The 15,517-nt window shown below is 40.4% G+C and overlaps 1 protein-coding gene across 3 annotated transcripts in view; it reads right to left on the bottom strand.

Moving 5' to 3' along the window:
- Positions 1 to 1,020: 1,020 nt before the first annotated feature.
- The window catches only part of mkln1 (muskelin 1, intracellular mediator containing kelch motifs), a 30,554-nt gene continuing 16,057 nt past the window's right edge, over positions 1,021 to 15,517 (bottom strand). For all 3 annotated transcript variants that reach the window (XM_029494737.1, XM_029494735.1, XM_029494736.1), the window contains exons 11-18: positions 13,062 to 13,283; positions 12,829 to 12,958; positions 7,516 to 7,663; positions 7,019 to 7,133; positions 5,675 to 5,814; positions 4,854 to 4,956; positions 4,573 to 4,627; positions 1,021 to 3,255 (exon numbers count right to left, since the gene is read on the bottom strand). In XM_029494737.1, the coding sequence (XP_029350597.1) occupies positions 3,134 to 3,255; positions 4,573 to 4,627; positions 4,854 to 4,956; positions 5,675 to 5,814; positions 7,019 to 7,133; positions 7,516 to 7,663; positions 12,829 to 12,958; positions 13,062 to 13,283 (1,035 nt within the window). In that variant the 3' untranslated portion in view covers positions 1,021 to 3,133. The remainder of the gene's footprint in view (positions 3,256 to 4,572; positions 4,628 to 4,853; positions 4,957 to 5,674; positions 5,815 to 7,018; positions 7,134 to 7,515; positions 7,664 to 12,828; positions 12,959 to 13,061; positions 13,284 to 15,517) is intronic.

Genomic DNA, 15,517 nt, shown 5'->3' with positions numbered 1-15,517 from the left:
AAAACAAGGGGAAAAAAAACAAACAAAAGGAGCATCTGAAAGTGTCATGCTGTTTTATTTTTTTTTTTTAATCTGCGTAAAAGCCACAAATTTAAGGGGTTTAAAGGGGTATTATAAATTTAGGAACCAATTTCTATGGGGCCCAAAGGCCTCCACCTGCACCTGTGAGATTTCAGGTTGGTGGTATTTAAAGCTAGGCTTCCAGTTTTCATTCTAAACTAGAATGACTTGCTGCTGAATCTAACTTCAGCACATTGACATTATAGAGTGGTGTCGATGTTCCCAACAAGAAAGCAGCAAAGAATGTGTTTTCACATGTGATCAAAGACTGTCTATAAAAGTGGTTGGAGACAACAGGGCCATAAAGTGAAGCTAATGCTGAAGAGCCTTAACCTTCCATTCTGACTAATGACCATTAGGGGGACACCCGGCTGGTTTTAACAATAAGCCACCTTGTAATGCCTATGAGTCCACCAGTAAATGTCTCTATCTCTCACTTACTTCATTAGCTGAGAAAACATTTTCATAGTTTGTGGTCTCAATCTGTAGTTTAAAGTCTTCAGTACAACATGAGATTTATTTTTGCTTTTTCCTCAGTCGTATACAAGTGTCATTAACAGCACACACTCCCAAAATACCAGTCAGTGTAAAACAAGGAGTTCACATTTTTCCTGATGAATAGCTGAATAACTTCATTGGCGACTCAGTTAGCCTGTTAGTGCTGTAGAAGATGCTAAGTGATAGGAGACATTATGAATCTTTGCCTCCACTTCTAATGCCAATACTGTGGCTTTAGAGAGAATAAACATGATATACAAACTGGTCATAGTTACTGTTATTTATAGTGCATGGTCATCTAAAACCAATACTGGATTTTCATTCAAAATAAGTGCATTTGACGTCATGAAACACCACCAAAGTGCTAAAGTGGGATTCAGTTAAATATTTCATATTGGATTTCAAAATCTGTCACAGCCTTCCAGACAGCTGAGGCAGTCAAGTCAAAAGTTGTGATTGGTGAGATTTTCATTTGCCATTGTTTTTTTTTTTTTTTTTTTTTTTTAAACCAAGTTCTACCCTGTAATTGAAGAGCACTTGTGACTCTTCTGTCCTCATTGTTTCTGATGCTGTACATTACACACCGATTTTTAACAGTCATGGCAGATGAGCCATTACACAGTATTGTGATACACTGACATAGGAGAGACCATCACTTGTCTTTTTGAAACTGTTGTCATCATCCACAGGATGTTGATACTTGATGTGTTAATGTCTGACTGATGCACATGGAGGATGACAGCCTTAAGAATTGAATGGTAGTACCAACTAAATTTTGTTGACAACAAGAAAACATCTGCTTGAACATATCAGGGTTTCTTTCCTGAAGTTGAGCATGACCCTCAACCTTATGGATGCAGCTGATATAAACTCAGCTAGATTCTGGTAAACTCAAGCTCATTCAGTCATCTCAGTACATCTCTTCTCCTCAAGAGTTCTTTTCTTCATGTACCAAACACACATGCACACTCCATCAGCAGACTGGCACTGTTCCTTCATGAATTCAGGGAGCAGACAGTCTAAGTGGACTCCTCTTATACTCAATTGAAATAAATGTGTCTGTGCTAAGGGCGCTCCTCTAGGGGGAAACACGTTAGGAGCTGAGGTTATTTACAATAAAACAGCTCTGATGTGATGACCACACTCAAATTCAGACACAGTTGGTAAATGTGTGAACCTGAATGTTCAGGGCTCAAATAATTAATAAGGAATTATCTGTTCAAAAGAAAATCGATTCCTGAGCACTTTGACACCAGATTAGTTAAAGAAAAAAAGTTGCCAAAACTGAAATTTGAGAGTGTTTTGTTTTGCAGGTAGCAATTGTTTTTAATATCATCACATGGTATTTATTGGGAAGTGGTCATTGTATGAGCAGGATGATAACTGTATTGTAAAAATATCTGGTATTGAAGGAGGAAAAAAAATCTATTTATCAAATTGGGGGAAGCTCCTGCCAACATACCAAAAACACCTTTCTATCACACAGGATTACTAGCACCAGCACTTAATTCTTACACTCACTCTTGTTAACACAAATTCTTCCCAATAAGTAATGAAGACTTTTACTTGAAGGGCGAAGGGGTTAGTGTGTGTGGCCCTTGAATTTCCGCAATTAACCCGATCCGGAATCTGTTCAGTCCAGGATCGCTTTAAAAATCCTATAAGTATATTTACACATTCTGTACATCAGTTAACCACTTAAAAAGGAGCTTCAGACCATGAGTGACTGAAGACACATTTTAAATGGATAACGGCCAAAACCAATATTATTGTATATATAGATATATATTAAACTTTATCTAGTAGTTCTCTAATGTTCCTATATTGAAATTGTCATCTCAGTCATAAATACGGACTTGTAATACAGAAGAGCACGCTAACCAATCAGAATGAAAGCTGAAATTAAGCCTGATGTTCCAAAAATGTATCAGAAAAAAAGATACGTAATGTAATAAAAGAACAGCAGCACTTTTGTCCTCAAATGAATACCAGTGGAAGGCCAACTTCACTGGCCTGGATAGACATCCCCTCATCATGCATTCTGCCCCAAACAACTGCTCAACTGTGTTGGAACAAAGCAAAAACAGCTAAATTGATTAGACGAAGGACTGCAATCAAATGTGTGCTAGTCCTCCTTTTAGAACTTAACTTTTTGGTAAGAAAATCAAGTGAAAAAGCAATTAAAAAAAAAGAAGAAGAAAGAACACACTGACATTTGGCAAAGTTAAGAGGGGCTTTGGAGAAGAATTCATGGAAAATGGCATCATCTCTCTCTCACACACACACACAGGCTGTTTTGGAATTTTGCTCATATGAAAATACATGGTGATGTGATGTTGAAGCGTGTGTGTCTGTGACTGTCACCATCAGGTAATGCAGCCTTTGACAGCAGCAGGTCTGTGTAATGGAGGTGGAGCTGCTCCACCAGCAGGACTCGACTCCCACCAGCACGATTCATGAGTATAAAAATAACCGCTCTTTGTCTCCTCTGTCCTGCCAACCTCGCAGGTTGTGTTCAGTCAATCCAGAAGCTGAGGTGAGGGGCGAAGGGCTGGGAGAAGCACGATTGGTGGGGCTAGAGGGTGATTAGGTCTACCAGGTTGCCCTTAGGTGGAGTCATACTGTCTGGGAAGAAGTTGACCAGTGTGTCGAAGAGCTGTGTCCGTTGAGCGTATGTCTGATCTACATCTGAGAAACCTAACAAAGACAGAGGAAACATAGGGAAATCAGGTTATCTGCATGTTGAGCACACTGACACATTTGCCATGATGTCAACTGGACAACTTGAACAATACGAGTGGTGGAGTAGTGCAATAAGATCATTGTAATTATGTAATTACAACAATGATGTCATTATTGCATTAACACTCCAGTCTGAGGCTAATCTGAGCTGGCCATCTAAGTGGACACAACAAATGTTTTCCTGCTTAGCTCTCTGGTGGTATGCTTCAGCCCCGGTGGGCCAAATTCGAGGGGTCATTGATTATAAATTGACCTTCTTTGGGTGCATCCGGCCAACAACTGAATCGAACGCAACTGGACTTAGGTCTTAGGTTTTTCATTTTGACAAACCCAAGTCTTAAGTCCAGTTGCTTTTGATTGAATTGTTGGCCGGATAAGACTATAACCTGGATGAATGAGCATATACACAGACATCTTTGGGCAATGTTTTTTGAGAGGAATATGAACGTTAGTTTTTCTGAAAGTTGATACCATCTGCATACATAATGGATCTTTTACCCATTTTGTGATGATCTAAAAGCTCATCAAGTCACAGCGACAATGGGCTATTTATATTTTCAATTCATTTCATATTTAAACTCCAATAGTGTTTCTCAAGCTTTTTCAGACCAAAGACCCATTAGTCAACAAAATAAGAGTCATGGCCCACCTAACACCACCACAGACTGCATGAAACTGAGTGGTGCTCTTTGTGTGAAAAAGTACTTACACTGATGTATTTGAAAATTGGCCCTATACCATTGACATGATGTTAAAACTTGATTTTGTGCCCACTGTGTTGGAGGCTTTGACTGATTCTCTTTTAATGGGGCTCCTAAGGCTCGAGTCTATAATTTTGTCCATTGGATAGGCTTCTGATAACAGGAGACATTTAGCTCAGCACTAACCCAAGAACAGGCTAACTGTTCGCTAACTGTTAGCTTTAGTCACATTTCTCTTTAATGTCAATAACTATGGTAGAACATAAACTGTGACTGATGAAGCTACATTAGTGAACATTCTCATAAAACTGTTGTTATTTGCTGTAGTTACTCTTAGAAAATTAGAGAAATGCAACATTAAAACAGGAAATAGGAATTAATTTACTCACATATTTTGAGGACAGTTTATCTAATACTTTGTTCTCTATAGAGGGCATTATTTATCTTTCCTTTTTTTTTTTTATAGCTAAAGCTCCAAGTGAAAACAAAAGCTTTTTTAAGTCAGATAAGAGGCTGGTGCATTGGACATAGAGGACATGTGATGTTTGGCATGAACATGTCAGGTTTTTACCCAGAGGGATGAAGTCGGCGCTGGACTTGAACAGAGCAGAGGGCAGGAGCTGAAACTACAGTACAACAGAAACATCCGTGTTACTTGAACATTATTGAGAACAGTATGAACAGGCAAGGTGCCAGCCTCTCAATGCCACAAATCACTTTAACTTCACTATCTTCTCTGTATTTCATTCAGCTTTCATGTAATTTCTTTAAAAACCACACCCACACTGAAACATTACCAAAAGGACTAACCTCATTTAGGACAGGTAGGACCGTTTAAGGACAGTAACATACCTCTTTGGTCTCATCAGGGTCTGTGTGGTCAACAGTGAGTGACAGATCATTCTGAAGGTACTTCAGGGCAGTCAGTGGCTCTGACTGGGCTTTCTCTTCAAATCTGAAAGACAACAAAAAACAAAAAACAAACAAACAAAAAAAACCTGCTTGTCAATGACATATATGTAGAATGAGCTCGCATTTACAGCAACTAACCACTAGATGCCAATAGACCAAAAGCAAATATATCCCAGGCCAGCAATCCAGTTTGTGATCTTGTCCCTGCTGTTAGACTCAGTGAACCGCGAAATTATTATTTTCACTTCAATCAGGATCAACAACGTGAATTAACATTCAGTAGCAACAAATTTTAAATAAACACAATGTGTAAGGTACATGTACTGAGATGGCGTATGCTTGAAAAGTAGAATTTCTGTAATAACCTGTAGACAATTTGTTCCAGAACGAGAAAACTTTAAATTCACCATGAAAGCTTCATTTGAACTAATTCACTTTTTCGATCCTAAACTTTATTCTGAACTATATGGCAAAATGAGATCATAAGAAGAAGTATAGCAAGGCAAGATCTAAAAAATGTAGTAATTCGAATAGCACTGCTAATTACAATTGAAGGACAGTCATAATCTAATGAATCTAATGAACAATAGATGATATAATCTAGAAAAGTAAATAAAAAAATAAATAAATAAATAATAATAATAATTTAAATTTTCCTTATTTTTTCTAACAAGTTCAGTGTCAGTGCTGATTATGTGCTGATATGGCACATACAATGGAGTGGTGAGAGAAGAATTGTGTTAGCAGTGGCTGCTGCACACCTGTATTTCCTGATGAGGTATCTGCAGTGACGAAGCAGGTACTCCTTTGAGGGCCGACACAGTTTGAGGGACCAGAAGTCGTCCAGACGCATCTTGGGAGAACAAGATTTCCCAGGGTTTCCACCAAACAGGTAATGCACCTGGAGATTCACCACAGTACAGAAAATCCCCATAGTCCAGTCAAACACACTGACAAATAGTATCAATCCTCTCATTTTAGGCTTTACAAGAAAATGAATATACAAAGTTCCCACATTGTTGAAATATTCTCCAAATATTACTTAGATCAGTTATTTTGCTGATTAGAAAAATGGTTGTTTCCTCCCCCAATTGTGTGATGTAACACTAGGCACATTTATATAACCATAGCTCAATAAAGCCATCACATTGGACTTCTGTCCTTGTCCCAGTATCCAGGCACGGGAGTAAAATTGATTTATTTGTTGGAATCATGTCGCCTCCGCTACAATAGATGGCGATATACAATCTTTTGACTTGTGGGTAATGGGTCACTTAAGATTGACCTATGATGTCACAGACCAAAACAGAGGTGGAAAGAAACAAAGTTAGTGACTCAGAGGTAAACTGGCATGACGATGGACAACTACGTTGTAAATTTTTATATAACTTTGCTATGTTAGGTGGTGGCTTTTGTTTGACCTCCCATGTTTGTGTTTACGTTTTAAATGGCGTTCAAATTCTGGGTCATAGTGCGAAACTTTTGCAGATCACCTCCACCGGTTCCAGTCCCGATTATCCGTATACATGCAGCAGATTGACCGTCAATCGCATTATCTGGGTGTGTTAGTCCAACAATTTTCAGTTCCATTTCAGCCAAGCTAATGTGTTTACGTGTACTTTAAAAGTCCATTTTTGGTCAGACTTTGGCTGGACACTATACTTTGTTTTTTTAAGGTGTCATATAAATGTGCTTTGTGAAGCCTTTTTTTGGCCTTTTTGATATGAAATCTCATGACTTTCTTTTATTCTTTTTTTAATCCTTGTTGACATTTGAATTTAATTGTGTCAAAGTTATGGCCAACATATGTTTTGCAATGTCACAGTGACCTCTGACTACCAAAATCTAATCACTTCATACTTCAGTCCACATAAGTGTTTGTGACAAATGTGAAGCAACAAGATTGAGATTTTGCAATCACCCTGGGGCAGGTGGATGGACGGACATGAAAACAACTGCTATATTACAGGAAACTTGAAGTAGAAAAACAATCCTGATGCTCATAAACTGCTTGACTTGACTTCAAACACTGGTTTGAAATAAATTACATTCAAATTACTTCATATTGTCTTGTTCAGAGTTTCTGTGAGTTGTCAGTATATTACCTTGTGCATTTCATCGTACACCAATTGGTGTGCAAAACGTGGACATGGCTCCTCCTCCTGCAGAGCCTTAGTCGGGTTTTCTTTCAGTGCCTGATCATTCTTATACACACATGACCTGAGCAGCAAGAAACACACACACAAAGCAGAAGAGAAAGTAGATTTACTTTTCTGGGGGAAACAAAGGATGCATACAGCTATCAAAGAAAAACTGTTCTCACAATTCCAGTATGTTACACAAACACCCCCCCCCCCCAACCAAACGCACATGCACGCACACAGACACACACACACACTGATTTGGGTGAAAGCATGAGTGATTTTTTTTTCTTTCACTTTGCCATCAGTTGTGGTGACACTGGTGTGTGAAAGTACTTCCTGTGGAGGAGTGTGTGCGTATGTGTGTGTGTACTCACTCTTTCTTATTGCAATGCTGATCACAGAAACATCTGTGCTGTGTGTGTGTCTGTCGGGTAAAATTTTTTTGGTCTGTCTCCTACCAGTTGTTGCGGGCGATGTCATAGATCCAGAAAGAGTTGCGGACATTCTCTTCGCGTTTGTCCTTGTCTTTGCTGAGGCCCGACAGCACGTGGATTTCATTGAGCTCAGGATCAATAGTGGCTCTCTGGGTAAACCCTGTCATTGGCACTTTGAGGCAAAAAGTAACAGAGAAGGTCAGCTTAGAGTTAAAAACCTTCAGTCCTGTGGTGGGAGACAGACCACGATTAGATGTACAATAAATTCCATTAATAGCATGTCATTTTCACTGAAGGAGAAAGAAATAAAGCAGCAAGCAGCAGTATTGGATGCTATCAAAGAAGACTACTAGATGACAGGTCAGCACGCTGCCATGGCAACAAGGCCCATCAGAATTTGAACTGCATGCAAATGCAGAAAGTACTGTTCTCCTGATGCTACAGGAACCCTGTCACCTGCTATGGATAAAGCGAGCTCATAAACTGCAACAGTGATTCAGTTACTTTCACAGGTCAACAGTTAAGACTATATGTGAGGGCTTTATGTGGGATTGTTTAATATATCATCATCCATGAGTTTTCCATACAAAAGCATTGACTGAAGTCAATTACTATAGAAGGTTATGCCAAACATCTTCAACATATGCCGTAACGGACAGTGCAGACAACTGAACTCAGTCATTTTCTTCAGAAACTATCTGATGCAGTTCCGTGTTTGGCTCAACAGGTCAACACCATCTTTAACCCTCGTATTATCCTCAAATATTACTAACACATTTTACCCTTGGGGTCAATTTGACCCCAGGTATATTTGCCTCCAGAAAATGATTTACAGAAAATTGTTGACCAAGTTTTTGTGTCAGGCACTTTGTTTATTTGTTGAATACATAAATAACCCCTTGATAATGAAACCTATCAGTGAGTTTACCTGCCCTCTAGCGCCACCATCAGGCAAAACTTTTAAATTAGAATTAATTTATCTTGAAAACTTTTCATACAAATCTTCTCAAATTTACTGACAACATTAATGACCACAAGAGTATGAATCCTATTGGTTTTGGTGATGATATGACCTTCCCTGTAGCGCCACCATCAGGTCAAACTTTCAGTTTTAGAGTTAGTGTATCTTGAAAATCTTTCATCCAAATCTTTTCTAATTTGGGGTGCACATTCATGACTCTCACAGAATGAACCATATTGACTGATGTTGATAAGCATAAGATTACAAGGGGCCAACAGGCAGTCATGCGTCGAAAGCTGTATGTGGCTGTGACCTTGTCCAGGTTGTCCACCCCTCCCTTTGTGTCATTGTAGTCCAGCACCATTTGTGGTTTTTTGTCTTCTCTGCTGCTCAGGGCATCATCTTTGTGCATGGTGCTAAGCAGCAGGACATTTTTCCCTTTCTTGGGGCAATATGAGACCACAGTTGCTTTATCAGTGAAGGCAAACACTGAAGATGTTACCTTCCTGTTCTTGACAGCAAGAAGTTCAGAGGGAAGCTCTGGTTTATTTTTTCTCACTGTCCCCAACATCGTTACCTTCCTTTTCAGCAGTTCCTCACCCAGGGCATAAGATGTGAAAAAATTATCACATGTAATATTATGCCCATGCAGTCCTTCAGCCATATCAAGCACAACCCTTGTGCCCTGATTTTTTTCCGGTGCTTCGCCAGGAGATTTGCCTGTGTAAACCTGCATGTTCCATGCAAAGCTGGACTGTGCATCACATGCTGCCCATATTTTGATGCCATATTTGGCAGGTTTGCTTGGCATATATTGTCGGAATGGACAGCGCCCACGAAACGCAACCAAGCACTCATCGACAGTCACGTGGGGGCCTGGATTGTAAAGCAGGGGTAAACGCTGCACCCACTTGTCCCACACATCCCTTATTGCCGCAAGTTTGTCACGTTCGCGTCGGCCGTGCCTTGTTTGTTTGTCATCAAAGCGTATGACACGGGACAAAACTTGAAATGTCTTCAGAGACATGGTGGCTGGAAATATTGCCCTTCCAGTCTCAGCATTCCAAAGGATTGCTGTTGCTTCACCTTTTGATTTATAAACTCCCCCCAAAATGAGCAAGCCAATGTAGGCTTCCAAGTCGACTACATCCAAGTCTTTCCAACTGTCCCCATACACACGCTTCCCCTCTAAATTTGTCATCCCAAGTACAATATTCTCAATCGATGGTGTTATGAAGAGCTCTAATGATGACTTGATGTCTTCAACATGGCTGATTGCATATCTGGTGGGGCCTGGAACCATTTTGATAATATTAGTAGCGCTAAGTCTACCTTGCTGTCTAAGTGGGGTAAAGGGACCATATTATCTTTCCATTTTTGGAAAGGATCGTGTCTGCTGGTGGTTGAGAAGCAACAGGAGGGTCAACACTCTCATTCTCATCAGATGAGAATGCCTCAAAATCAGGGTCCTCCTCAACACAATCCTCTGTCTCAGAAACATTCTCCTCTATGTCACTTTCACTGTCAAAGAGCTGTTCCAAAACGTCATTGACAGTAAACCTTTTCCCAGAAGACATTTTCAAATGAGAGAGCGTGCAGATTGCAGTGTACACAGAGCACAAAGAAGAATGATGTGGATAGAGGGCTGCAATGCAAGCTTTTATATGTTTGCTCCTCCCTTATTTTGCATGAACTACCAATGTCCTTGCAGGAATACCCCGCCCTCCACAGAGCGGGAAAGTTCCCCCCCCCCCCTCCACAGAGCAGGAAAGTCCCCCCCCCCCCCCAGAGCGGGAAAGTTTCCCCCCATTATGTATCAACTCAAAAGTATCAACTCTGCACCTGCAGGTGTGGGGATGTTAGGTCACACACACAGACAGACAAGTTTTACACAGCTAAAACAGCTTGGGGTCAAATTGACCCCAGAGGAACACCGATGCGTGGAATATGCGTTCAGCACATTGAAAAAATATTATCATGATAATTTTACGCTTAATCAGTTGTCCCCATCAAATTAGGAAAAGTCATGAAATATGGAGCAAAAAAAAAAAAAGCCAACTATTGTTTTTTGAATGATAAACATTGATTGGGGTCAAATTGACCCCAAGGATAATAGGAGGGTTAATGGTGAATTCATTTTCAGTGCACGCCAACCATGAAATCTATGATAAACTTCTCGTAGCATGACTGCAGCCAGAATATGTTAATTACTAAAGTCAGACAAAGTCAGTTAATATGATTCATTGAAAAAACTGTCAGTTGTCAGTTGATGTCAAAATATATTGTTAATATAATAATATATTAACAGTAATGTACTGGTGTACTGTTATTGGCAAATGGCCTAAAACACAAATGTCAACTTAACATTTGCATGTGACAAAGAAAAAAAAATAATACTCACACAGAGATACTTATTCTTTAGTTTGACGTGTTTTTAACTAATCATGCATTTCATTTCAGAGCAGGCTGAGCAGTAGACAGAGCCACAGACAGTTGACAGAGCAGTCATTTTGAAAGATTAGTTTCATGATTTCATCAATGATGAGCCATAGCTTGTTTACAGCCATGAATATTCTAACATCAATAGGAACAATGTAGCTGTTGTGCCTACAGGACAGTAAAGTCGTATAGCTAAAGGAGATGCAGGATTATAGGAATTATATACAACTACTGCATGCTGATATGAAATGGCATACCATGATAGAAGTTACCAGCAATATTATCCCTATTATTATAGCTTTTATCCACTTTCCAATGAATTACTCTTTTTATCTTTTGAAAAAGTAGATTATGAACAATCTTCCCTGTGTATTTACTCCAAGAGCTTAAGAAAACTACACAGTTGCTGACAAACAGTGACAAAGCAAAAGGAAGTGAGAGAAAGATAGTCCTCAGAAAGAGCACGAACAGCAGACAGAGCGGCAGATGTCAGCCCACAAAGACTAATGGGATCAGATGTTGCTGATGCTTCAGTGCTGAGCTCTGCCTGAGCCACAGTACACATCAGTGTGTGAGACTTTTATGAGAGAGAGAAAGACTACTTCCTCCTTAGCATAACACATCCAGCTCTTTCTAGTTCTGTTCACTCACAGACACACATCCTTCTACTCTTTCACGCAATACAAAACATTCAGACTCTATTTTCCTGTCAAAGATGAGGCAGGTTAAAACAGAGATGAGAGGCTGACTCCCAGAGCTCTACTTAAACAGTGGTTGATGCATAGCTGAGAGTGCAACACAGAATCCCTTCAATCTGGCTCTTAGGACCGAGTGTGTCTGACTGCTGCTGAAGCTTTTTAGGTAGACAATCTCTCACATCTCCTTTGATGGAAACAGAGATGACAACAAACATATCATTAAACTCTAAATGCCACAGCAGAGATACCAACTTCCAAGAATGGTGGAGTAGAAAAAGCTGCTTACTGTAAGAACAGCTCTTAATTTTAACTTTTTCTCTGTATTCTTTTAACCCTATTAAGTATTTACACTTTCAGAAATCAAGCAGTCTTCAGCATCACCCATTGTATTGCAGTAGTTCAAGTCAGAGTCATGTTGTTTTCTTTAACTATAAACTTTAGCGCTATAAACAAATTTGATTTGATTTGACATAGAGAAAATATTTAAGCCCTGATGTGGGCTCAAACTAAAAATGAAACCGTGATACTGAAGTTTACCACCTCGCTCTTGATTTTCATTTTAATGTCCATCTTAACAGGTTAGAGTGGGTTGATTTTCACATGAGGTGTGAGTAGTTCTGTAGACAGGGAAAACATTGACATAACAGCAACATCACATGATACTGACGGTTACATTTTAGTGTCAGGACTGAATTCAAATGACATGGAACGAAAAAAAACCCTTTAACCAAGCTATACGTACTATACAATCATAGCAGTAACACACTATATACAAAATAATATATCAATAATCTACCCGGTGAAAGGCAGAAGTGTGTACTCTGACACACTGCTCCTGTTAGTGCGTAGGTCTTAAGTCTGAACGAAGGTGACCAAAAGTTGAGACAAATCGTAAAATAACTGAGCTAGCAGGATTTTTTTGGTGTCCCAAAGTAATCATATGACATGCTATGTATAGTCATTTATTTAATCTGCATGGGAAAAGACATGGTACATCCAGCATATGTTATATTGAATGATCCCTACTTAGCCTAAAGATAATGTATTTGATGTAGTGTTGCAGACTTATAACACAACCGTACTTCGTCACACTCATTGTTATATTACAGCTGCTGCTGTAATATAACAATTATGACTATGTGGTTTAATTTTTGCATTATTCAAATAAATCTTGTGTTCATTCATTTCACTGTAACAAGCAACTTCAGATGGAACGTCAGTTTGGAAAGGACATCTCACCCATGCCAGAGTCCTTCTTGGTGCCATCAGATATGATCTCTACATGGTCCCCATCCACATCGTAGCTGAAGAAGTCATTTAGGTAGGTCTTTGACCTCTGACCTCCAAACACATACAGGCAGCGGTTTCTCTGTTGAGAGAATGAGTTACTTTAAGATACATGAATCAGAAATTATTATCATCATATGCATAGAAATCAACCCAAAGTGTGTACTCAAACTGTTTGGACTCACAGTATGGAAAAGCATGCAATGTCCAATGCGAGACTGGACGTCCTCTGGCCCAGCGTTGCATGAGTCTTCTCGCAGCAGACTCCATGTTCCAGCCTGACAATGGTAAGCGTACAAACCACTGAACTGCGGCTCTGACGTCCGACTATCCTCCACACTGCCGTTACACGTCAGGATCCTACCACCAAACGTGTAGATCATGTGCTTCTCTGAGTCCATACACATCTGCAAGTAGGTAAGAGAAGAGAATGCAAAGAGGTGGACAGACAGATGAAGCAAAAAGAGAAAGAGAGCAAGTCAGAAGAGCAAGCTAAGGGTGACTGATACTGGGTTTAAATAGTTGTGGGTAATTCTGAGAAATAACTGACAGCCTTCCTTCATACAACAGTGGAATGACTGCTCATCAACCCTCAATTTCACAAAAGAATAATCCCACTAATAACTGAGTATTAAAATATTTCAGTCAATTATGTCAATTGCTTTGGGAGAGGACGCTGGCATTGTTTGTTCGCCACTTCTCTCCTCCCCAATTCCTTGAGCCAGAACTGCTACACTGAACTTCTCTTGCCACTAACCTCTGTGAGCATTTTATAGCAAAATTGCTGGGTTAGTGCATGGACTTTACTGACTCCGGCGACCTCTCTATCCAGGAATCAAGTGTCGGTGAGCAGCTAAGCGGCCATAGCTTTCCCAAACTCCTGGTGCCCACCACGCCTCATACCCTCTGGTCTGGTCTTGACATGTCCTGCCATGCCTCTGATGCACCATCTGTACCATCCGTACATTGTAATCTCCCCCCGAGTGCTTCTCCTCCTCTCGATGCTATCTCTGTGGTGGGTGGCTGACGATAGACGCGGAGCCCACATGCCTGACATACTGAACTTCTAAGCTGCTCAACCTGTTTATCGGTCATAAAAGAACTTGGACTCTTACGCCGGCCCCGGTATATGCACAGAAGTTCCAGACGAAAGTTTGTTTTCTCCCAGTCTTCTTGCTAATTACGTATCCAATTTGCCATTTCTTTCCAATATTCTTGAGAAAGCCATTGCCAGCCACCTTCAGGATCACCTTCATCACAACATCATCTTTGAAAAGTTTCAATCTGTCTGCCGTTCCGCCCACAGCACAGAAGCAGCCTTGGTGAGAGTCACAAACGACCTGCTGATGACAGCTGACTGCGGTTCACCATCCCTCCTTATCCTCCTCGACCTATCTGCAGCCTTTGACACGGTTGACCATCACATACTCCTCCAATGTCTGCATGACTCTGTTGGACTAAACGGCACAGTACTGAGCTGGTTTAAGTCCTACCTCACTGACAGGTCTGAATATGCTGCCAATGGGGGAGCATATTTTTATGATGTACTTGCTAGTATGTCATTAGCCGCTTCAGGATAGCTTTTCACTGCTACACGGATGACATACAGCTATATATGAGGACAGACACTAACTCATGGTCATCAGCAGCACCACCTCACTCCATACTCACCGTATGTCTGGAGGAGATAAAAGAGTGGATGAAGCATTACTTTCTACAGCTAAACAGTTCTAAAACTGAAGCCATCCTCATTGGTTCCCCTCATCAGATACGTAACTCCACCATAACCTGCATTACTTTTTCTGGCAAGGACATCCCACTATCATTAATAGTCAACAACCTCCGCATCAGGCTTCACCCGCACCTAACCTTTGAGGCTCACATCAATCACCTCTGCAAAGTATCTTTTCATCATCTCAGGAACATAGTCAGACTCCGTCCCACACTCACCCTAAGAGATGCTGAGAAGCTCGTCCACGCCTTTGTCTCCTCCAGACTTGACTATTGTAACGCACTTCTCTGTGGGATCCCCAACAAGAGCATCCAGAAATTACAACATATTCAAAAAAGTGCCGCTAGGATCCTGCTGAGAATACGTAAATATGAACACATCACACCCATCCTAAACTCACTGCACTGGGTTCCCATCTCCACCTGGGTTGAATACAAAATCTTCCTCCTCACATTCCGGTGCATCCATGGCAACGCTCAGAAGTACCTAACTTCTCACCCCCCTGACCTCGCTCCGCTCCACCAACAGCTACAGACTTCTTCCTCCAAGGACCAAGTCTCGCACTCTCGGAGACCGAGCTTTCTGTTCCTCTGCTTCGCGATTGTGGAACACCCTCCCAGAACATCTGAGGGCTCCACGGATGATAAACTGTTTTAAAAAGGGTTTAAAAACGTACCTTTTTTAAAAAAATCTTTTAATCTGTAGTTTCCTGCATGACTTTTGTTGTTTTATTTTTGTTAATTGTTTTTGACTCACTTTTATTGCTTTTGTAGCACTTTGAGATTTTCTTGTAAAATATAAAGTGCGTTATAAATCAAGAAGATAACTGTTTTGTTGAGAGTCACAATCCAACATTCACACCAAAGTCATTCAGTGATTGGTTGGTTATTAAAGTCAGCTGCTCCAGAG

Source organism: Echeneis naucrates, chromosome 23 (assembly GCF_900963305.1).
Source record: "Echeneis naucrates chromosome 23, fEcheNa1.1, whole genome shotgun sequence".
Taxonomy (NCBI): Eukaryota; Metazoa; Chordata; class Actinopteri; order Carangiformes; family Echeneidae; genus Echeneis; species Echeneis naucrates.
The sequence above is the reverse complement of the archived record's forward strand: the minus strand, read 5'-3'. Positions and strand labels throughout refer to the sequence as shown.